The sequence below is a fragment of the Aulonocara sp. 'chitande type north' Nkhata Bay genome, linkage group LG4 (genome assembly GCF_057382095.1).
Source record: "Aulonocara sp. 'chitande type north' Nkhata Bay isolate Kocher_YH1m ecotype deep benthic linkage group LG4, A_spYH_male_GT1.1, whole genome shotgun sequence".
NCBI lineage: Eukaryota > Metazoa > Chordata > Actinopteri > Cichliformes > Cichlidae > Aulonocara > Aulonocara sp. 'chitande type north' Nkhata Bay.
This window is the reverse complement of record NC_141347.1, coordinates 28,831,156-28,852,733: the sequence shown is the minus strand read 5'-3', so window position 1 is coordinate 28,852,733 and position 21,578 is coordinate 28,831,156. Positions and strand designations below refer to the sequence as shown.

Sequence of the window (21,578 nt, the reverse complement as noted above, 5' to 3'; positions counted from 1 at the left end):
TATTCTCATATTTTTCTCCAATAGAAAAAGATTTTGGAGATTCTATTGAAAAAAGTGACATATTTAAATATAAATATACTTAAATACTGTAGAGAGTAGTAAAATATTATTTCTGTCTCTTTATGTGACACTGATTTCAACTTAATTTTACCATAAACTATTTCAATTAACACATATTTATTTTTCACAAAATTACTGATGTTAACATCAGTAATTTTGATACAAAAACATTTTTATCAACACATTCTTGTTTATTTTTATTTTCATGTTATTAACACTAAAGGGAGAAGAAAAATGTGTGAATCTTTAGCGCCCCCAATTGGTAATATCGCGTAATTACTTCGCTTAAAAAAAAAAAGAAAAAAAAGAAAAAAAAAGTTTTTTTTATTTTGGAGGTGACCGGAAGATGTTTTAAATTAAGTATTGACCAATGACAGTACACACAAATATACACGTTCGTCTGCTGTGATGGTGCAAACCCTGTGGTGTACAGCACGTTTCCTTTAACGTGTATTACATTAGCATAGATAGTACTGTGACAGCATTATACACACATTATCTATGCTATATCAACAGTAAATGGAAACAGTTATGTATTATGAATCTATAATGTCGTTATTTTGTATAAGGACGCCCTCTGACGATCACCGCTGGCTCGTCAGCTTACAGGAACAATGACATAATACGACTTCCGGTTAAAAAAAACTTGTTACAAAGTTTTAAACAAAGTTATAGGAGAAGATTTGTCATGTCTACCAAGGCAGATGTGATTAAATGATAAGTTTTTCCCCGCAAATAAAACTGGCTAAACATATATAGTTTTTATTATTAGATTTTTAACTTTTTTTACATATTGTAAACCACGTCTACTGGTACTGAAGCTGGGGAATAAAATCATAAAACTGTGATGGCGCAGTTCTGTCGTAAATATTACAGATGAGGGTTAAAGATAAAAATACCACCATGATTGGAAGAGTTAACCATTTTAATCTGTAAAAGTAATTACACACAAATGTTTGCTGCATAGACATTTAAGGATACGACGAACTATTTTACTTTGAACTGATTGGAAATGCCTTAATAATAAAAAGTTGAGAGAAGAGAGCAAGTTCGTATACGGAGGTGACGCTCAAAGTAGATGTACATGATCCTCCCTGGCGCTTGGTGGCGCTTGTTACTTGTTACTTGTTGGTATTATCGAGTAATTTCAGTCGAGAAAAAGAAGCCACCACGGCTCTGTCTGTCTGATAGCTTTGAGGCGGTGAATGACTTTTTTGTGTGAAGTATATCGTCCAGGTATCATATCAGTATGACTTTTATTGAGCATATTAATTAAACGAATTACGGTTGATTTAAATTAAATGAAACCTAACGCCTGTTAGTTGTCAGTGTTAACGTTTAACGTCGTGCTAGTAGTCATACTAGCCATAGTTTTCGTTGTTAGCCTAGCATTTTTTGTCTTGTGTGTTGTAAACATGTAATTAATAACCTTTATAGTGCTAAGCGGCATTGAACGCATCCTTCTTGCTAGTCTTCTTATGCTTTGATTTACTAGCTGTAGAGATTTAGAGCGATTTAAACTGCTATTTATTACTGGTTTTTAACTTTTCTGTTGTTACTAACCTCATGTTTATTTATTGTTTTGTTTTACACAGGCTACACATATGACACATACATGTCTCCCGCTCTACTTTGATTGTAATTGTGCCTACCAGTAAATATGAATCGTCCAAAGCCTACAACTCTTAGGCGCCCCAGTGCAGCGAAACCATCAGGTCGGACTACTTGTGCAACCAAATCCAATCTTAGCTGTGTGTTCCATGTTGAATAGCACCTAGGCACGAGAAACTAAAATTGTAACATCTGCATTTTTGCAGGCCATCCCCCTACAGGAGATTTTATTGCTCTGGGCTCTAAGAGCCAGGGAGGAGAGCCAAAAGCCCCTGCTGTCCTCCTGAAGGCAACCTCTACAAATTTACCTGCTGACCGCAAGAGAGAGACTTCCTCCACTCTGCCATCCTCATCAGGGCTAGCCAACCTAACTAAGCGGCCCAAACTATCCACCACCCCTCCTGTCAGTGCCCTTGGACGTCTCGCTGATGTTGCTGCAGTGGACAAGAGGGCTATATCGCCCTCAATAAAGGAGCCATCAGTAGTACCTATTGAAGGTAACTTTGAAGCCTGTGCATTTCTGAAGTGTTGTAAAATTTGAGATAGGAATGTCAGAAAATCTTCAGGTGACAACTGACAAGGAAAGTAAAAAAATATGTTTCTCTGTGGCAGTTTCTCCAGCAGTGCTGTTGGACGAGATTGAAGCTGCTGAATCAGAAGGAAATGACGATCGCATTGAGGGATTGCTGTGTGGAGCAGTGAAACAGCTCAAGATGAACAGAGCCAAGCCCGACATCACACTCTACCTTAGCCTCATGTTTCTGGCCAAAATCAAGCCCAATGTTTTTGCAACTGAGGGAATTATTGAGGTAATTATTTTAACACAGTTATTCTTCAGTACATATACACAGATGAATAATGTATATCAGCATTGCAATATTTCGCCAAGTGAACCTCACTGATTTGACAAAATCTTTGTTACTTTCCATGTGTTACACTTGTGTCACTAGGCCTTGTGCAGCCTCCTGCGTAGGGATGCTTCTATCAACTTTAAAGCAAAAGGCAACAGCCTGGTCTCTGTTCTGGCATGCAATCTGCTGATGGCAGCATACGAGGAGGATGAGAACTGGCCAGAGATATTTGTCAAAGTGAGAACACCCACAAAATTCAAACACATTTCTGTCATGCATGAGCTCTTCTTATAATTTGTCCTTCTGACATATACTTTCAGGTTTACATTGAGGACTCTCTGGGTGAAAGAATCTGGGTGGACAGCTCTCACTGTAAGAATTTTGTTGACAACATTCAGACTGCTTTTGGAACAAAAATGCCCCCAAAGAGTATGCTGCTCCAGGCTGATACGGGCCGCTCTGCTGGAGATCTGAGTGCAGGTATGGTACATTCAGGTTTCTGTAAGTCAGGACTACTGATGTCAGAAACAAGTGCTGATTGGTCATGCTGCTTTTGATCTTTAGGTAGCAGCCCTCATCCATCAACCCCAGATGAGGATGACAGCCAGACTGAGTTGCTGATAGCTGAGGAGAAACTCAGCCCTGAGGATGAAGGGCAGGTTATGCCAAGGTATGAAAGCTACCAACATAAATGTGACGGCCATAGCGTACAGTCTGTGTGTTCAGATTTACAGCATATATAGGTAACGCGGTTACATTTTCACAATTGAACAATGAAAAATGATTGAAACAATGCACTGAGCTCCTTGATCATTTTGTGTTTATTGTTCTTATTCACTGGAAACCTGTAGGTATGACGAACTTGCAGAGAGTGTGGAGGACTATGTGCTTGATGTCCTCAGGGATCAGTTGAACCGCAGGCAGCCGATGGACAATGTGTCCCGAAATCTGTTGCGTCTGCTCACAGCCACATGTGGCTACAAAGAGGCAAGACTCATGGCGGTGCAAAGGCTGGAGATGTGGCTCCAGAACCCAAAGGTGAAACCCTTGATACTGACAGCTGTGTTAAATAAATCCATAGTGTTATATAGTTGTACTAATAATATGTTGCAGGATTTGTGTAAATAAAAGGTGAAATGTGGCCTCTAAAGATACAGCTATTGCAATACATTAAAAGTAGGCGACTAAGCATTAGCTTACGTTTTTCTGTGGTTGCAGTTGACTCGCCCAGCTCAGGACCTCCTGATGTCTTTGTGCATGAACTGCAACACCCACGGAGCAGATGACATGGAGGTTATCTCCAACCTGATCAAGATCCGACTCAAACCCAAAGTTCTTCTTAATCATTACATGCTGTGTGTCAGGTCTGTAAAGTTGTTCTTATTGTCACACATCTATTTTGTCATCACAGTCAGTAATTCGCACTAACCGGAGCTTTGGGTATATCTTTGCAGGGAGCTACTAAATGCACACAGAGACAACCTGGGAACTATGGTGAAGCTCGTCATCTTTAATGAGCTGTCCAATGCCCGGAATCCCAACAACATGCAAGTCCTCCATACAGTGCTGCAGCACAGCCCAGAGCAAGCTCCAAAGGTAAAACTAGATCGTTTGGAAAAATTTCAACAGAAATGAAATTATTTTTTAATAAACTCTGCATTTAATTTTATCTTTGTCTCGGCAGTTCTTGGCAATGGTGTTCCAGGACCTGTTAACCAATAAAGATGATTACCTTCGTGCCTCAAGAGCTTTGCTCAGAGAAATCATCAAACAGACTAAGCATGAGATCAACTTTCAGTCCTTTTGCTTTGGTTTGATGCAGGAGAGAAAAGAGGCCAGCTATGTTGACATGGAGTTTAAAGTCAGTGGATATGAAAATTCAGCAGGCCTACTTTGTTGAAGCTGTTTCGTTCATGCATTTAAACTTGGTTATTTCTCCCATAGGAGCGATTTGTCATCCAGGTGACAGATTTACTCACTGTTTCTATGATGTTGGGCATCACCGCTCAGGTCAAGGAAGCAGGCATTGCATGGGACAAAGGAGAGAAGAAGAGTGCGTTCTGTCTATTTGTCCTTCTGCTGTATTTAAAGTAGCTCGACTTGGCTTGGGTTAAACATGTGTCTGGTTTGTTTCAGATCTTGAGGTCCTGAGGTCCTTTCAGAATCAGATTGCTGCCATCCAGAGAGATGCTGTATGGTGGCTTCACACTGTTGTTCCTACCATCAGCAAACTTGGTGCAAAAGACTACGTTCACTGGTCAGTATCCGTAGCAGATGTGTCGATTGTCCACGTGGAAATATTTTTGCTGCTTTATAAATCATTTATCTGCTTCATGTCTGCAGCCTTCACAAAGTGCTTTTCACAGAGCAGCCTGAGACATATTACAAGTGGGACAACTGGCCTCCGGAGAGCGACCGAAAGTGAGCAACCCTGAAATAGTTGCACATAATTTGCTTTTTGTTATTTCTTAATTTTTTTTAGCTTCTGTAACTTTATGGACCTTTTCTTTTCATTCCTCAGTTTCTTCCTTCGCCTTTGTTCTGAAGTTCCTCTTTTGGAGGACACTCTGATGCGTATTCTGGTGATCGGGCTGTCACGTGATTTGCCTCTGGGCCCGGCAGACGCAATGGAGCTTGCTGATCACCTGGTTAAGAGAGCTGCCGGAGTTCAGTCAGATGGTTTGTGGAAGATCCATTTTGGTTGTAAATGTTTATGACTGCTGTTAAAGTTATTTATGATAAACTCTAGTCGAATGTTTGTAGATTTGTTAAACACTTGTGCCTCTCTTTAATGAGCTGCCATAAATATTTCAAGGGGCAACTTTTATGTTTTTTACGTCTGCTAAGTAATGTTAGTAACAAAGGAAAGACTATTTTCATTGTTATAGTTTTCTTGGCACGATGCGTGCTGCTGAGTTGTCTGCCTGTTTCTTGTTAAGCAGATCTCGAGGTCCTGAGAGTGGAGAGGATCCAGCTCATTGATGCTGTTCTGAATCTGTGTACATACCACCACCCAGAGAACATTCAACTGCCTGCTGGGTATGTCACTTATCCTTAATGGCTTTTAAGAACACATATAGGTCATACTGTTTACAGACTTAAGTAACAAATGACTACTCTTGTTTAAGGTACCAACCACCAAATTTGGCAATATCCACACTCTATTGGAAGGCATGGCTATTGTTGCTTGTTGTGGCTGCATTTAACCCTCAGAAGATAGGTACAGCAGTCATATTTACATACATCTTCATATAAGATAAATTGTTATAGGTATCTGTTGACAGATATGGTGTCTGATATCTTTTTTTCTTTTAGGTTTGGCTGCCTGGGATGGATATCCCACCCTAAAAATGCTTATGGAGATGGTTATGACAAAGTAAGTAAAGGTTATCAGTAACAGTTAAATTATTTAAATGTAATAATTCTGATTGGCTAACACTTTTGTCTCTGTGGTTTTATAGTAACTATACATACCCTCCTTGTACCATTGCGGATGAGGACACAAAAACAGAGATGATCAACAGAGAGTTACAGATCTCCCAGAGAGAGAAACAAGAGATTTTAGCCTTTGAGAGCCACTTGGCTGCAGCTTCAACCAAACAGACCATCACGGAGAGCAACAGCTTGCTCTTGTCTCAGCTTACCAGTCTGGACCCACAGTAAGATACCAAGACAGTTATTTGAGAGTGGACACCCATACTAGAATGAAACATTTTTGCTCATATATTAGGACATTTGAAATCCCCTATTTTACTGAAAAAAATTATATAAGCTTAATATCTTTGCATCACAATGTGAATGAAGTCATAACAAATAATCTTAGCTTTTATTTGCTGGTCAGAATCATAGCTGGTGTTTGTGTTTTAGGGGACCTCCTCGTAGACCTCCCCCTCAGGTCCAGGAGCAGGTTAAAAGTCTCAACCAGTCTCTGCGTCTCGGTCACCTCCTTTGCCGCAGTCGCAACCCCGACTTTCTTCTCAACATCATCCAGAGACAGGTAATGACCATTTCAATAACTCTCCCAAACTCTGCATCCCCCCCCATCTCCATAAAATAACCCGTTTTTTTCCCCCTTTTCAGTTTTTTTGTTGTAGTCCCGACAGTTCAGCCACAGTACTGAAAAAGAGCAGTAGTTTATGTTATTAATCAGTGAGTTTTGTCTGTTGCGACTGAAATTTTTTTCAAACTCATCTTCAGTAATTGCCAAACAATGACCAAATTCAAGGCATTACATGGAACATATCGTTTTAAAATGTCCAAAATGACCTGGTCATTGTTGTATTATATTGACTTCAGTACTTATCTAATGTTTCCAAGAACATGTAATATTAGATTATAATTATATTAGATATAAAAGATTAGATTATGCCTCAACAAACATATGATGTGCATATTAGCTATATTAGCTTGGCTTGGGGCTTAGGCTGTACCACCCTGAGTGTGCCCGATTCTCATCTGATCTCAAGAGCTAAGCAGGGTTTGACCTGGTTTGTATTTGAATGGGAAACCACATGAGTGCTGTAAGCTTTAGCATGGTTGAGTTGTTGTTAGTACCATTGCTTCTGGGTTCAAATCCTCTTGCTGTCTTTGGCCTTTCTGAGTAGAGTTTACATATTTATCCCTGTACCTGTGTGGATTCTCCCCAGAAGTGCATGTACTTGTACTTTACTTGGTGTTTCTAAGTTGTTAGTGTGAGTGGTTGTCTCTCTCTTTGTGTAACCCCTGCAAACTGTTCTGGGTGTACCCTACCTCTCACATCCAGACTGATTGGTTGAATGGGACTGACTTGGAAGAAAATATAAATTGTGTTGCTGTTGTAATGTCAGTGTTAAAATGTATATTTTCAATCCCTTACAGGCTTCTTCTCAGTCCATGCCATGGTTGGCTGATTTGGTCCAGTCCAGTGAGGGATCCTTGGATGTGCTCCCAGTGCAATGCCTGTGTGAATTCCTTCTTCACGATGCTGCAGATGACAGCTTGCTCATAGACGATGATGAAGAAGGAGAAAGCAAAGAGCAGAAAGCCAAGAAGAGACAAGTATTTTAATTAGTTTAACATTATTTCTTAATTACACGGCTTCATCCCAAATTCATACCCTCCATACAAAATGTATACATGTGCTTGATAATAGAAATTTGCATCTGGGTACAAAATAAGACTTAATGACTAATCCTATGATTTCTAATCTTTATTCCTGTCAGAGACAACAAAAGCAGAGGCAATTACTTGGGCGCCTCCAGGATCTTTTGTTAGGTCCCAAGGCTGATGAGCAGACAACATGTGAAGTACTGGATTACTTCCTGCGCCGTCTCAGCTCTTCTCAAGTGGCATCAAGAGTCTTAGCCATGAAGGTACCGTCCTGAAAGGATGAAAAATGTTTCATGGTGTTGTGTTGTACGTAAATCATTATTTAAAATATACATTGCATATTTGTGTGCAGGGTTTGTCTTTGGTGCTGACTGAAGGAGGCCTGAAAGATGGGGAGGAGCGAGACCAGCCCATGGAAGAAGACTCTGCAGATGCTGAGCTCTTGCCAGGTTACCAGTGGCTGCTACAGGACCTCCCCAAGCTCCCTTTGTTTGACAGTGTCAGGGGCATGACATCCACTGCCCTGCAGCAGGTCAGTTTTTCTCAACAGTGGACTGGAAATAAGTGTAAAACTTTAATGAAGATTAATAAGAGTTTTGATGTCTGTTAACTTTCTAAAGGCCATTCACATGGAGACAGATCCACAGACGATCAGTGCCTATCTCATCTATCTATCCCAGCATGCACCAGTGGAGGAGCAGGCTTCTCATAATGACCTGGCTTTGGTAATCACAGCGAGTTGCTTGAGTTTCCACATGTCACTTTATTTTAAACCGTTCTTTTTGTCAATGAGCAGCGCTGACATGGGTCTGGTCTCCCTTTTGCTCTCTGCAGGACATTGCCCGGCTCATCGTCGAGCGTTCAACCATCATGAACAACCTCTTTTCCAAACACTCCAGCAGACCTGAGTCTGATGCTGTGCTCTATGCTTTCCTCTCCATCTTCTCTACGTATATTAAGAGGATGAGGAAGACCAAGGAGGGCGAGGATCTTTACAGCTGGGTGAGCACTGGCGATGAATGCTGCTCTCTTGATCTTCTCACTAGCCCACAGCAATTTAAACTTTTCCTCATTTTTAGTCATATAACTACTGTTACAATGTTGGATTCTCTATTAAAGATTTCAAATAATTGTCTAAAAGTAATCCCTGTGATCCAAAAGCTCAGGCTTTAGACTCCACCCTCCTTCTTTAAGGGAGGGTGGTCTTAAAGGGAGATAAAACTGCCCAATGCTGCGTTTAAGATAAATAAGGGTTATTTTAAACCTAGCAAAGCTAGTCTAGTTAAGTGATAAGAAAGTTAACAGAAATTTTTAAAATAGCTCCTCTTTTAAATAAATGTTAAGATTTTAGGCCTTGTAAACTAATAATTTTTCTGTTTTCATTGAACAGTTTTGAGTTAAAGAAAAAAAAATTCTAGTACTGAATAGCCAAGTACAGAAAATATTGAACTTCCACCTGAGAGTCATTCTAAATCGAAGAGTAATTTCTGTTCTTAAAACTGGGGACATACACCAGGGAAAGATGCATTTATTTTGTAACTTCATGCTTTATTTTGTGTTTTACAGTCAGAATCTCAAGACCAGGTGTTTCTACGCTGGACTACAGGGGAGACTGCTACAATGCACATTCTTGTAGTCCATGCTATTGTTATCTTGCTAACTCTGGGACCACCCAAAGGTAGCCCTGTTTGCTTTAAAGTACATTGTCAGCACTGCTAAAGGGCTGTAAGAACAAGTTTAGCACTGTGTATCATTACAGGAGAGAGTGATTTCCACATGCTTTTGGACATTTGGTTTCCTGACAAGAAACCTCTACCCACTGCCTTCCTGGTTGACACCTCAGAGGAAGCCCTGCTGCTTCCCGATTGGTTGAAATTGAGGATGATTCGTTCTGAGGTCTCACGACTGGTCGATGCAGGTACAACTTGTCATGTGGATAAAAATCTTTGTTTTTCATCAAATAATTCATTTTTTACTTTTTAATGAATGTGTGTGTACCCTTTTATCAGCTTTACAAGACCTCGAGGCTCAGCAGCTGCTGCTTTTTGTTCAATCTTTTGGGATTCCAGTCTCCAGTATGAGTAAACTTTTGCAGTACTTGGATCAGGCTGTGTCCCATGATCCACAGGCTTTAGAGCAAAACATCATGGACAAGCGTAAGATTTTCTTTTCTTCTGTGTTCTACCTGTTTTTTTGTTTTTGTTTTTTTACTTTTTGGGGGATTTTTTAAAATTGTTTAACATTGATCTTACTGTGTATATCCTCTGTCACAGACTACATGGCCCATTTGGTTGAAGTGCAGCATGAGCGAGGGGCCACTGGGGGGCATACTTTCCATTCTTTACTCAGTTCCTCTCTTCCTCCACACAGAGGTCAGTGTCTTTATCCTGTAAAACATTCAGTGTTGGGAAGGTTACTTTTAAAATGTATTCCATTACAGAATACAGAATACATGCCCCAAAATGTATTCTGTAACCTATTCCGTTACGTTACTCAATGACAGTAACGTATTCTGAATACTTTGGATTACTTAATATATTGTGGCGAGTTCAGACAAGGAGGAGACGGAGGTATCGTTTGGTCTTGCTTCCCGTGAGCTAGCCAGGGAGCACAGCCGTTTATTACATTTGCAGAAGAACACACTGCCACTAGCTAACTGCTCAGCGCAGCAACCACAACACACATAGGGCGCCCTCTGACCCCGAAAGGACACACTGTCGCAGCGAGAGGGCGTCACCCGTCACCATGGCAACATACACAAAACATAACTGTACAAGCAGAACCCCGAACAGCCCTGACCCGCTACAATATTATCATGCTTTTTACAACAACGTGAATGTACTATTGCTGTGTGATTTATTACTATTACTGAAGGTCCGCGACTCCGAACTGTAGTAAAGGGACCTCTGACTAATGCTGGGCTCACACTGTGCGATTTTTGGCCCATTTTGAGACGATTTTTGAGTCGTGCGATCGTTTTGGCGATCGGCCCGATTTTGGCCTTCATCGTGCGTCGTGCATCGTGTAGTATACGTGGGGTAACGAGAAGCGATTGACACCTCACGACCAGCTCCCGATCATCAATCGCTTGGTCGTGAGGGTGTCACCGCAGTTTGCCACACTGCGCACGCGCAAACACAAATGTCAGCGAAAAAGACGGCGTAGCACGGCAGTGCAGCGTGTGATCTGGACACAAGCGATGGAGGCACAACCTGTAGAACCATCCGAGCCCTTTCGATGTGGCCTCACAAAATTATCACGACCACAACAACCGTGAAAATAGTTGGATCGACACTGCTGCTCAATCACAGCTGCCTGACCAATGTTTTTCATTAGCAATTTAGCAAAGTTGATGGTGGTGGTGTGTCTGTGTGAGTGAAAGATGGAGAGGGAGAGCGAGCGACAGAATTTCTGTTATAACCTTCATTTTTATGGACGCACAGTGTGAGCACTCAGGTCGCATCAGAGCATCGGGCCGTATAGTGTGAGACCCTGCATCGTGACCTATGAACTTCTAACCCCTGCGAGTCAATCGTACAGTTTGAGCAGGAGCTGAATCGCGCGACTGAAAAAATCGCACAGTGTAAGCCCAGCATAATACGGCTGGTAGCCGAAAAATAGCTCTACTTTGTTGTGTGGGTCAACTTTTCTTGCGACAGACAGAGAGAGGCGTTGAAAGGCTGCTCCAACGGAACTTGTTGTTTTCGGAGGAAAACACGAACACAGTGTACAGTCGAGTCTTAATAGCTTACTTACAACTGGGCTCATCAGGCACTCTTCTTGGCTGCAGTGGTTATTATTATATTTACATGCTTCCAGCTCCCGTTTTTGCTCGATGACTGCTCGTACCTTTCCACTCTCCTTTTTCTCCCTCCTCGCGCTCACAGACACATAACGTATATGGCAGTCCATTCTCCCAGCAGCACGGACTACACTGAACATGATGCTACATTCTTTAGAGCTATGCTTGTAGCATTCTGCCTGTTAGCTTAGCACAACAACAACAACAACGAAAAGGCGCTCTCTCACCCAGGAAACACACAGTCGCAGAGAGAGAGAGCGTCGCCCTGTAACCATGGCAACCGTAACGCTGCCGCCTGGAACAACAGATCGTAGCTGTCAAACAAAACCCAAACAGTCCTGACCCGCGACAAAATGAAACAGGAAAGTACCCCAGTGTAATCCATTTATTTCAACAAAGTAACTGTATTCTGAATACCACCTTTTTAAACGGTAACTGTAACGGAATACAGTTACTCATATTTTGTATTCTAAATACGTAACGGCGGTACATGTATTCCGTTACTCCCCAACACTGAAAACATTTAAGTAAACATTAAAATCACTGGATAGATTAAATGTTTATCCACATATTATGCTTTGATTTCTAACAGTACACGGCCCTGGGCTTTAATTTGAAGTAGATTGCAAAGTTACACCTCAGAATTTATTGCATTTTCAACATTATTTAATGTTCTTATTGCACTGTTCCCGGCAGATTCATCTGAAACAAGTAAGGCCAAAGTTACAGTGGAAACTCCTCACAGCTCTGTGAAGATGAGAGCAGCCACTCAGCTTCCTGTAGTCGGGCCTGACGATGATCTCACTGGCATGTTGCTTCAGGTAGGATGTACTGGCCATTTATTTCTCCACTCTTTCTGGCATTATTTAAACTATTAGCTCACTTAGTAGACAAGTTACAATTTCCTTTGGGCTGAATTTTATTATTTATTTGAGTTTTAAATCCAAATAAAAAGTAGTTTATTTCTTTTGAGACTGATGTTGGGTAACTTCTCCTACTTTTTTTTTTCTCTTAATCTTTATAGATTTTCCCCTTGAAAGTGGACCCCCGCTGGCATGGCCCTCCTCCCAGTCAGGTCTCCCTGGCCCTCCAACAGGCCTTAGCTAAAGAGTTAATGCGAGCTAAGCAGGGCCAGATTCAGCAGGGTGGTTTGGCATTTCGACTCCTGCAGGCCATTGCAGCCTTGCTCGCTTCTGCTCATGCAGGGCCAATAGTAATATCAATGCATCGGAGTCACTCTCTGTCCTGCCCTCTTATGCGCCAGCTTCATCTCTATCAGGTGGAACACACATACACAAGCAGAGTCAGTTCATATTTCTATGTATTTTTATAAAGCTTCTAAATACAGTATTCCCATCTTTTGCTTTCTGCATGTTCTTTGCAGCGTCTCGTTTCCCAGGACATTGCTTTCTCATCACTGTTTCTCAAAGTCATTGTTGAGATGTTAATCTGGTTAGACAACCCAACTGTAGAGGCAGGACCACTAAAGACTCTGCTCAGATCTTTTGCTGGACAGAACTCTCACAAGCACAGGCTCAGTGATGGTGAGTATGCCAGTAATTTCTTTGCAGATGCTGCTTTATTCATTTTCTATAAACTGCGAGTAATGTGTTTCTCTGCTTTGCAGTACGTACAGGTTTCCTTCACCTGGCTGAGGCGTTGGCATATCGCAGAGATACTGAAGTTCCACTGAGAGCCATCATAGCAATGCTGAAAACTGGAGAGAAATGTAATGCAGAACCTGAACTTGTTGGCAAAGGTAATAATGAAGTCACTGGATTGTTTAGGAGATAGATAGATAGATAGATAGATAGATAGATAGATAGATAGATAGATAGATAGATAGATAGATAGAAACAGCAGCTTGAATTAGGAACTATCACTCCCATACTCCCATTTATTGTGTTTAAACAATATAAAGGTGGTCCAAAGCCTATGATAAATACACTACTTATTAATATTTTTCAGTGCTACAAGGGCTGATGGAGGTGAAGTCGCCATATTTGGAGGAGCTACTGTCTCTGCTGATGACTGTTGGTACACAGAATGGGACAGCGGGCTCTGTTGCTATGGTGATTTCTTTGCTCCTTCAGGAAAGCGAGGAGCGAGCTGTGAAAAAGGAAGTGGATTCTAATAAGTGAGCGCTACAATTCTATTTCCCTCACAAGTCATGCAAGAAACATTTATATTTGACAGGACTAGATGGCAAACATGCCTGCCTGGGACAAATAGCAGAACAGCGCCTGCTGCCTGTGGCCTTATACTTTAAACTCCATTTGGATTTTAACGTTGAATTAGCTTTTCAGCTTTGTGGTGGCTTTTCAGATGCACGTGCTATGGACATCAAAGACATCTGTAATCAGTTCTGCCACTGAGAAGTTGCTTACTGTGTTATATATTTTCTGATAGGAGTACAAGTAGAGGGAGTAATAGCACTATTGGATGCTCTCTGTAAATTGTCAGAAAAGGGATGTAGCTCTAAAAGCTTTGTTGTCATTATTGAGGCTAAAATGATAATTAAAGGTGACAAAGACAGGTTCCATGTAACAACTTCAAAATTGGTTTGTTGTTTCTAATTGACCAGTACAACTTTGTTAACACTAAATATTATTATTGATGTGCCTTAGCTCTCCTGTTAGTAGTTAACAGATGCTGAGTTACATTTGTATAAACTAATCCTTTGGTTTGATCTTTGGCAGTGGCTCAGAGGTGACAAAGTCAGGACTTAGCTCTGGGCTTCTGGTTGATTGGCTGGAGCGTCTTGACCCTGAGGTTACTTCAGTGTGTCCAGACCTTCAACAGAAGCTGCTGTTTGCCCTCAACAAGGTAAGATAAGGCTTGTGTGCAGATAGTGTTCTTGGCTTATCACACCAGAGAAGGTGTTTGCTTGGCATTAGCGATGCATCCTTTCTTACTGTTTATCTGTTTCAGGCACGAGGGACCCCAGCTTACAGACCTTATCTTTTGGCCTTGCTTACACATCAGTCAAACTGGTCCACTCTGCTGCAGTGTATCAGTGCTCTTCTCAGCAAGCGCAGAGACTACAAGTATGTAGTTTTATCACAACCTTTGTCTGCCACAGTCTTGAGGTTTTATTGAGGATTATCCTATGTGTAGAGAATTCAAAATTTCACTTTGCTGCTTTTATTAGACTGGACCCATCCTCTGCTCTGGATTTCTTGTGGGCGTGCAGCCACATTCCTCGTATCTGGCAAGGACGTGACCAGAAGATCCCTCAAGTAGGATCAAAAGCTTTCATAGTTACCACCTTTTTTTTCTTATTTCTTTTCTGCTGATGTTGGTGACTGGTGCTCTCCTTTTGGTCTTTTTAGAAGAAAACCGAAAAGTTTGTTCTCCGGCTCAGTTCAGAGGAGCTCATTAGCCTGATGGACCTGATATTGTCAGAATCAGAGCTTAACAGCCACGACACACTCCAGGATGACAAAAACAGTGTGGACCAGGCCCCCTGCTCCCTCATCCAATCCAGACTGCCCCTCCTTCACTCGTACTGTAATGGAAATTTAGAAGACATCAAGAAAGTATCAGAGTACCTCATCAACTGCTCAAAAAAATGGGAGGACAGGTAAGGTTTATATTATTTAAAAATTTGCTGTATTTATCGGCAACGCCTCCTCTGTTTCTTCATCTTTTTGGGGTTTTTTTTTTCAGATTGATTTTTTCTTTATCCATTCTTAGTTGGTAACACATATGTTTATTGCATTTAGTTGTGGATATTTTACCATAGTAGTCAATTAATCTTATTGTGACACATTGTATTGATCACACTAATTGGCCCCAATACTGAAAGTCATTTTTTCCTTCTTATGCTGTGCTGATAAACTTGGGGTAAATCGCACCAGATTTTCCTTCTCAGTGCAGATGAACTTTTCAGACTTCCTCTGTCAGCCACAATGCTGTGGACCAGGGAAAACTTGATAATTAGGTCTATTGGTGTGAAATTAAAACCAGCAGAAGTCGTCTGTACTGTGATCTCTTTAAAAGCTCAGTGTATTATAATGAAGGCAAGAGGATTAAGGCTGAAGCTCTAAACTTGCCTGTGTTGTGAATTCCTGCACTGACTTAGCTGTCAGAGATCAGGGTGCAACTCTTTGTGGAGGCAAACCCTCCTTTCATGAATATGTCTCTGGTTATTAAACCACTTTAATGAGGAAACTTTGGCCAAGGTCAAGGAAAATTAGCTTCAGAATTACAGTAATTTAAGTGCAGTTAAGCTGTTTGGTGAAATGGTTGCTAGTGAAAATATGGCGGGATAAAAACATGTTGAAAGTAGAGGGTTTCGGCCTTGTGTCGAGTAAATACTTGATTGTATGTTAAGCATTCTTCTTGCGAGAGCTTGCTGACAGATAAGCTGGTGTTTATTCCAATTACACAGAAACTATTGAACAGTGAGCCGATGTTTTACTCTTGGTCAAGGTCACTCTGATTTGCTTAATGCATAGCTGTAATAAACTGCTCATTTAGTAGAAGTGCATCATTTGAGCCTGACAAGAGCCTTAGCAAGTAAGAGGATTTTATAAAACTGCATTGACTCGAAGGTGAATACCTCTGAATTGCATCAAGCTATTCATGTCAATAGCTTGTGTTAATATATGTTAATTGTTGTTGCCTACAGACATAAATAATAGGGAACTACTATATCGTGTTCCTTAAACTGGTGTCACGTCAGCTCGGTGTATAATCACTTGCAAAAAGATTAGTTTGGGTGAATTTGATAAAAGTTACATTATAAAGTCAGTGGGACTCTTGCTCGCTTGAGCAGAAAAGCTGTGACAAGTGTTCTGTGACTGCACAAAAAGTAAGCGTCCATTTACTGTCAAATAAAAAGGTCCAAGTGACACAACTCCATAACATGAGGGATTAAACTCTTGATTATTTTCTCGCTAAGTTTGGAGCTTTAGGATGGACAACTGAACTGTTCTAAGCCAATAATGCATTAATGGTGTCTTCCCCCCGCCTCCCAAAGAAACTTTTCATGGTGGAACCATAACATATAGCATACTTAGTGTTTTGTTTATTTTGGCTTTCAGTGCAATGAGTAAGAGGTGCCAGAACCTGCTGCTACAGATCTATCTGCACTTCCCTGAGGTCATCCAGCACGTTGCCCTGCCTGAAAGCACGTTCAGCAGCGGCGGGGCAGCAGATGGCAGCAGCTGCAAGGTAAAGATGTCTTCCCTCTGTTATAGAACTTCTTGCCTAATCTTGTGTAGGCTCCTCGTGTATTTTTTTGTATCCAACGACGTAAAGGTGGACTATAAGTATAAACAACATCAACATGCCAGGATCCAATAATGATCCAGCTTTGCAACAAGATGTTACTGTAGACTGAATGGTATAGTTCTTACTAAATAGAAGTAATTGAGTGATTTGATTGTGTCTTTAAATGTAATTATTCTTATTTCCCTTTATTCAGTGCTACAATTAGTTATAGCAATATCATGATGTTGTGTATTAGAAACGGGTCACACATCGTAACTTGCAGCTTTGCTTAATGGTTAAACCATCTCTGATGTCCCCACTAAAAGTTCTCATAATGCTGAATTGTGTTTTTGTAAAATATTTTGTCTCTGTCTACCTAATAAATAATGTTTTCTGAATTCTTAAAATCACAATTTCACTACTACATACCACTTACTGCCAAATGTTATGTTTCTCAGCTTGATGTCCTGGTGCATCGCCTGGTCACACTGCTTGCTGATATAGGAGACTCAAAGTCTGCCGAGAGCCGCGTGTCTGATGCCAACCTCGCTTGCAGGAAGTTGGCTGTATCGCACCCTGTACTGTTACTCAGGTGAAAAAGAAAGACTAAACTATGATGCCGTTTTTTGTTGCATGAGCTTGTAAATTATCCACCACTATAGATGTGTGTGTTGTGTTTAAGCTGATTACTGATGCGCTTTTGTTTCTTTTGACCTTCCAGACACCTGCCCATGATTGCAGGCCTCCTACACGGTCGCATGCACCTAAACATGCAGGAGTTTCGCCAGCAAAACCACATGACATTCTTCAGCAATGTACTCGCTATTCTGGAGCTTCTGCAGCCACTTGTTTTCCACAGTGATCACCAGAGGGCGCTTCAAGACTGCCTTCTGTCTTTTATGAAGGTCCTTCAGGTGGGTAGCTCCACGTTTCCAAATCTTCTTTAGGGGATTTAGTATCGGGATCCTACCAAAAGGAGCTACAAATAAGATTTTAATAGTGTCTTTTTTATGTTTGTGCCTCTCTCTTGCCTTGTAGAATTTCCAGAGGACACGTTCGCCGTTGGTCTTCATTAACAAGTTTCTTCAGTTTACACAGAAGTACATTACACACGACGCAGCAGCAGCCATTCCTTATCTACAGAAGCACTCTGACATCTTACAGTAAGTGGCAGCGGTAACTTTAGAAAGCATTCCTGATGGGTAAACACCTTAAAAAAAAGTCTGCAGAAAGACTTGGCAAATTTTTCTGTTCTCGTTTCAGGAGTTTGTGTGCAGAAAATCCAGATTTGGTCCAGCTGAAATCTCTCCTAGCTGGACTCACTTTGCCTGTAAAAAGCTCTTCTGCAGAGGTATCTACAGAAGAGAGAGATGGTAAGAGTTGCTGTTGTCCACATTTGATCCTCATGTGTAATTACACTAAAGCTACAAGTGATCACCTTGTGCCTGCTGGCATACTGTATATCTGAATACATTGCTACGTTTTCAGTGATACACTTTGAGAGCATCTTTTGTAATTTCTCTATGCAAACTGTGGTTTCCACAAAAGCGTGAATTCTTTAATCTCATTTTTTTTCTCTTTACCAGACGACTTGGCTGCAGGTTCTCTGCCCTTAGTCAACATATCGGCCTCATTTTTACTGAGCGCTGCAGACATGACAATGTACTTGAAAAAGATGTCAAAGGGAGAGGCAGTCGAGGGTAACTTCTCTCCTCTATGTCCTACAACATACTGAGTAATGTAGTGTTTTAATACCTATAGTGAGTAATACACTCATTTTTTTCTCTCCCCCTTAACTGCTATAGATGTGTTGGAGGTGTTGACAGAGGTGGATGAGAAGTCAAGGAGGAGCCCAGAGATCATACAGTACTTCATTGTGAGTCACAGAAAATGGACACAAAAAAGGTCAAGTGCAGTGTCTCAGTGTGAAACACGTCAATCACCACCTTGTGTTTCTGTTGGTAGAATGATCTGCAGAGGCTCATGACTTCGCCTGAGGAGTTGTGTCGGAACATGGCCTTCAGTCTCGCCCTACGCTGCATTCAGAATAATCCATGGTAGGTTCAAAGCATTTCAGGACAAACCACTCAAAGGAAAACATGCTGATAGCAAAAGAAAATGTGTGGCAATAACTGAGAGGAGGAAAAAGGCCAATAGTCATGAAAAAATATGTTGATCTCTATCTGTCATTGTTCTTTAGTTCATATATTTATATAATTTCTGATTGCTTACATAAGAGTGTGTGTTTCTTGTGTTGTAGCCTGGCAACAGACTTCCTGCCAACTTTCATGTATTGCATGGGTAGTGGCAACTTTGACGTGGTGCAGACTGCTTTAAGGAATCTTCCGGAATATGTGCTTCTCTGTCAAGGTAAGAAGACACTTCTGTGAGTCCTGCGCTGGTATTCTGGTCAAACGAACCACATATTAAACATTTTGTAAATTGTGTATTTTTAAATATTTTAAGTGATTTAACCTCCTAGGACTTGGCGTCCACATATGTGGACATCGCATTTTGGGTTATTTAGACCAAAATACTCAATTTTACTCCACAAGGGCCTGATAACCATTTACGAGGACATCATACTGCTACTGTTCTATCAAAATTTTAAACGAATATCCTCATATGTGGCTCTCATTTTTTATAAAAACAAAAATAAGGTAAAAAAAAAAAAAAAATCAGGTAATTCTTTGTTTTTACATTCATCGGGCCCCAATATGCCCAAATATCAAAGATAAATTAAAAATGCATGCCGTGGAAGAGTTTGGGTCTTAGGTTAACAAAGGTCTTTGTCGCACATTTGTAGCTGAATGATGCCGTGTTCTCTTTTCCCCCCTCCCTCTCCAGAACATGCAGACATCTTGCTCTACAAGGCGTTTTTGGTGGGTATCTACGGACAAATCGACACCAGTTCAATGATCTCAGAGTCCATGAAAGTCCTTCACATGGAAGCAACAACCTAACGATAAAGTGTTTGACTCCACGTCTGACTAAAAATGCTGTCAGTCATTCTTTGCGTTCCACACCTTGATATTATGTTTTTTCAATCCCTTAAGTTCAGTTCAGTAATTTCAGGATAATTTATTAACTTCAAGAAATGCATAAAAAATCCCATTGAATAAAATGAAAATAATATAATTAAAATGGTAAAATCAGCGTAATTGTAATAATGGAACAGGTATTACTGTGCTACATTTGAATAGATATGGATTATTTAACTTGGTTCGATTACTTCAACAATAAAGTTAAATGGAACATCAAAAGGTCATATTATTATATAGGAATATTAGTTGGAGACAGCAGAGCGGATAACGTTGAAGAAATTCTCAACAGAAGATAATGAAAAATAAATATAATATAGGAATTCATATTTCATAATTTGGGGTGTAATTTGGAGAGAAACTTTTGCATTTCTGAAGTTATTAAATTATTTACAGATGCACTATTTCAACGCTTCATGAAAAAAAAAAGAAGGGTTTTTTGGCTTCACACTTTTAATAGTTTTGAAAATGAAGTCCTTCTTTGAATTTTTGAATTTCCAGAATTTGAAATTAAGAGTTTAACTTATTTTCTTGACTGTATTAGTTGGTTTCAAGAAGAGCTTTCATTTATTAACTAGTTATTAAAATGTTCGAAGAGCTTGTGAATCATTAAAACTAAGAAACGAAAAAGTGTAACTGTTTAAACAGTGCTGTGAATTCCTTTCAAACCTGCGCACCATTTGGAAGCAACCTTATTGTGAACTTAATAAAATAACTTTTGGAAAATGCCACTTTTTTATTTTTCATTCAACTCAACCTGACAGGATGTGAGGAGTGTAATATTTCAGTAGTTTGGAAGCTCAGTGGAGACACTTTGATGGAACTTAATATGGAAAGCAGTTTAAAGTTCAAAATGTAGCAACAGAAATTTCACAAGAACCCATTATTAGCTTTCAAAATAATATTTTAGCACCTCAAAAAAAAGATTGAACTGAGGAAAAATTCATGCTGTAAGGATTCATTTCATTCCAATATTTCTTGGATCCTGATAAAACTGGAAACAGCTGTCACATGTACGCTTGCTCTTCACTGGGGTGTAACAGACAAATTAAAGGCGTGATGCACATGCTGTGATGGAAACCATTTTGCCATGAAAGTGTGAGTTGTTTTGCCCAGTGCCAGTGACTTCATCTGGAAACCTCTTGATGGAGTCAAAGGGATAAGTTAAACAATGTGCAGGCATGCCGGTAAACTAGCAAAGTGGACGTCCACATTTATGGTAAATTAACCATGGTGGTAATTGTTCAATCACACAGACCAAAGGCTTCTTTGAAGATGTGATGTGGGTAGGCCGTTTTACAACGTAGAGTGCTCCTGGTGTTTTGTTACATAGGAGGACGTGGAGATGCAGTCGCAGCACGGTTGAGGATCATCAGTGATGGTAAGACATGCCCACACTGGTGGGTCAGTGGAATCTGTCATTCAGAAATGTTCAGTCACCCATTGAGATATATGGGCCTGGCAGCTGGAAGCAGGTTTTCTTCAGATCAAAATAATGTGTTTTTTCTTATAAAAAAAAAACAACAATAACAAAACTGTTGGACAAAGTGCTATAAAAACGTATTGGGGGACTGTCACAGGGTGACTTGTGACAACAATGATGTTCATAATTCAAATTTTAAACGTTTTGAAAATATATATCGTGCACCATACTTGCTGTGTGATATGTTAATTGCACCTGTAAGGTGTCCTGTAACTCGCCAAAAATTCTGTTTATGGTTATCAGTCAACAGACTACACAAGTCCAAGCAGCTTGGGCTCTTGGTCCGGCGCCAGCATCCCATTGGCTGGACAGCAGTGAGGCGGAACAGAGATGAGTGACAGCGAACGAGGAAGTGGTGGGAGGGAGAGCGGGGGGCCAAGCCTATTGCTGAATAGCCTGATGGACCACTGACAAGTTAACAACCT

At 40.6% G+C, this 21,578-nt stretch overlaps 1 protein-coding gene across 4 annotated transcripts; it reads left to right on the top strand.

The window, feature by feature from the left end:
• Positions 1-1,133: 1,133 nt before the first annotated feature.
• On the top strand, positions 1,134-20,647 carry ints1 (integrator complex subunit 1). Of its 4 annotated transcripts, none has more exons than XM_086289689.1 (48): positions 1,134-1,296; positions 1,656-1,775; positions 1,893-2,168; positions 2,284-2,480; positions 2,622-2,759; positions 2,843-3,002; positions 3,087-3,192; positions 3,374-3,560; positions 3,741-3,886; positions 3,977-4,118; positions 4,207-4,383; positions 4,467-4,575; positions 4,659-4,779; positions 4,866-4,943; positions 5,044-5,201; positions 5,462-5,561; positions 5,651-5,742; positions 5,838-5,898; positions 5,984-6,181; positions 6,390-6,519; positions 7,380-7,559; positions 7,724-7,873; positions 7,963-8,142; positions 8,231-8,335; positions 8,445-8,612; positions 9,177-9,288; positions 9,370-9,528; positions 9,620-9,766; positions 9,884-9,982; positions 12,109-12,233; positions 12,437-12,691; positions 12,797-12,956; positions 13,040-13,171; positions 13,381-13,549; positions 14,112-14,238; positions 14,344-14,459; positions 14,564-14,651; positions 14,745-14,995; positions 16,461-16,590; positions 17,088-17,221; positions 17,351-17,543; positions 17,668-17,792; positions 17,893-18,002; positions 18,216-18,329; positions 18,435-18,505; positions 18,595-18,686; positions 18,890-18,999; positions 19,477-20,647. In XM_086289689.1, the coding sequence occupies exons 2-48, from the start codon at positions 1,721-1,723 to the stop codon at positions 19,590-19,592; spliced, it is 6,549 nt and encodes a 2,182-aa protein (XP_086145815.1). In that variant the 5' UTR covers positions 1,134-1,296; positions 1,656-1,720; the 3' UTR covers positions 19,593-20,647. The 4 variants fall into 4 exon arrangements, with proteins under 4 accessions (XP_086145815.1, XP_086145812.1, XP_086145814.1 ...); XM_086289686.1 differs by having other exon boundaries at positions 1,135-1,296; positions 1,878-2,168; positions 19,477-20,646; XM_086289688.1 differs by having other exon boundaries at positions 1,135-1,296; positions 1,878-2,168; positions 5,465-5,561; positions 19,477-20,645.
• The last annotated feature ends 931 nt before the right edge of the window (positions 20,648-21,578 follow it).

Excerpts from the sequence above, each read along its gene's own strand:
- ints1 (XM_086289686.1), top strand. The coding sequence starts at position 1,721 with ATGAATCGTCCAAAGCCTACAACTCTTAGGCGCCCCAGTGCAGCGAAA. Across the intron at positions 5,562-5,650 it reads AACATTCAACTGCCTGCTGG|GTACCAACCACCAAATTTGG; the intron begins GTATGTCACTTA and ends CTCTTGTTTAAG. Across the intron at positions 9,529-9,619 it reads CTCACGACTGGTCGATGCAG|CTTTACAAGACCTCGAGGCT; the intron begins GTACAACTTGTC and ends CCCTTTTATCAG.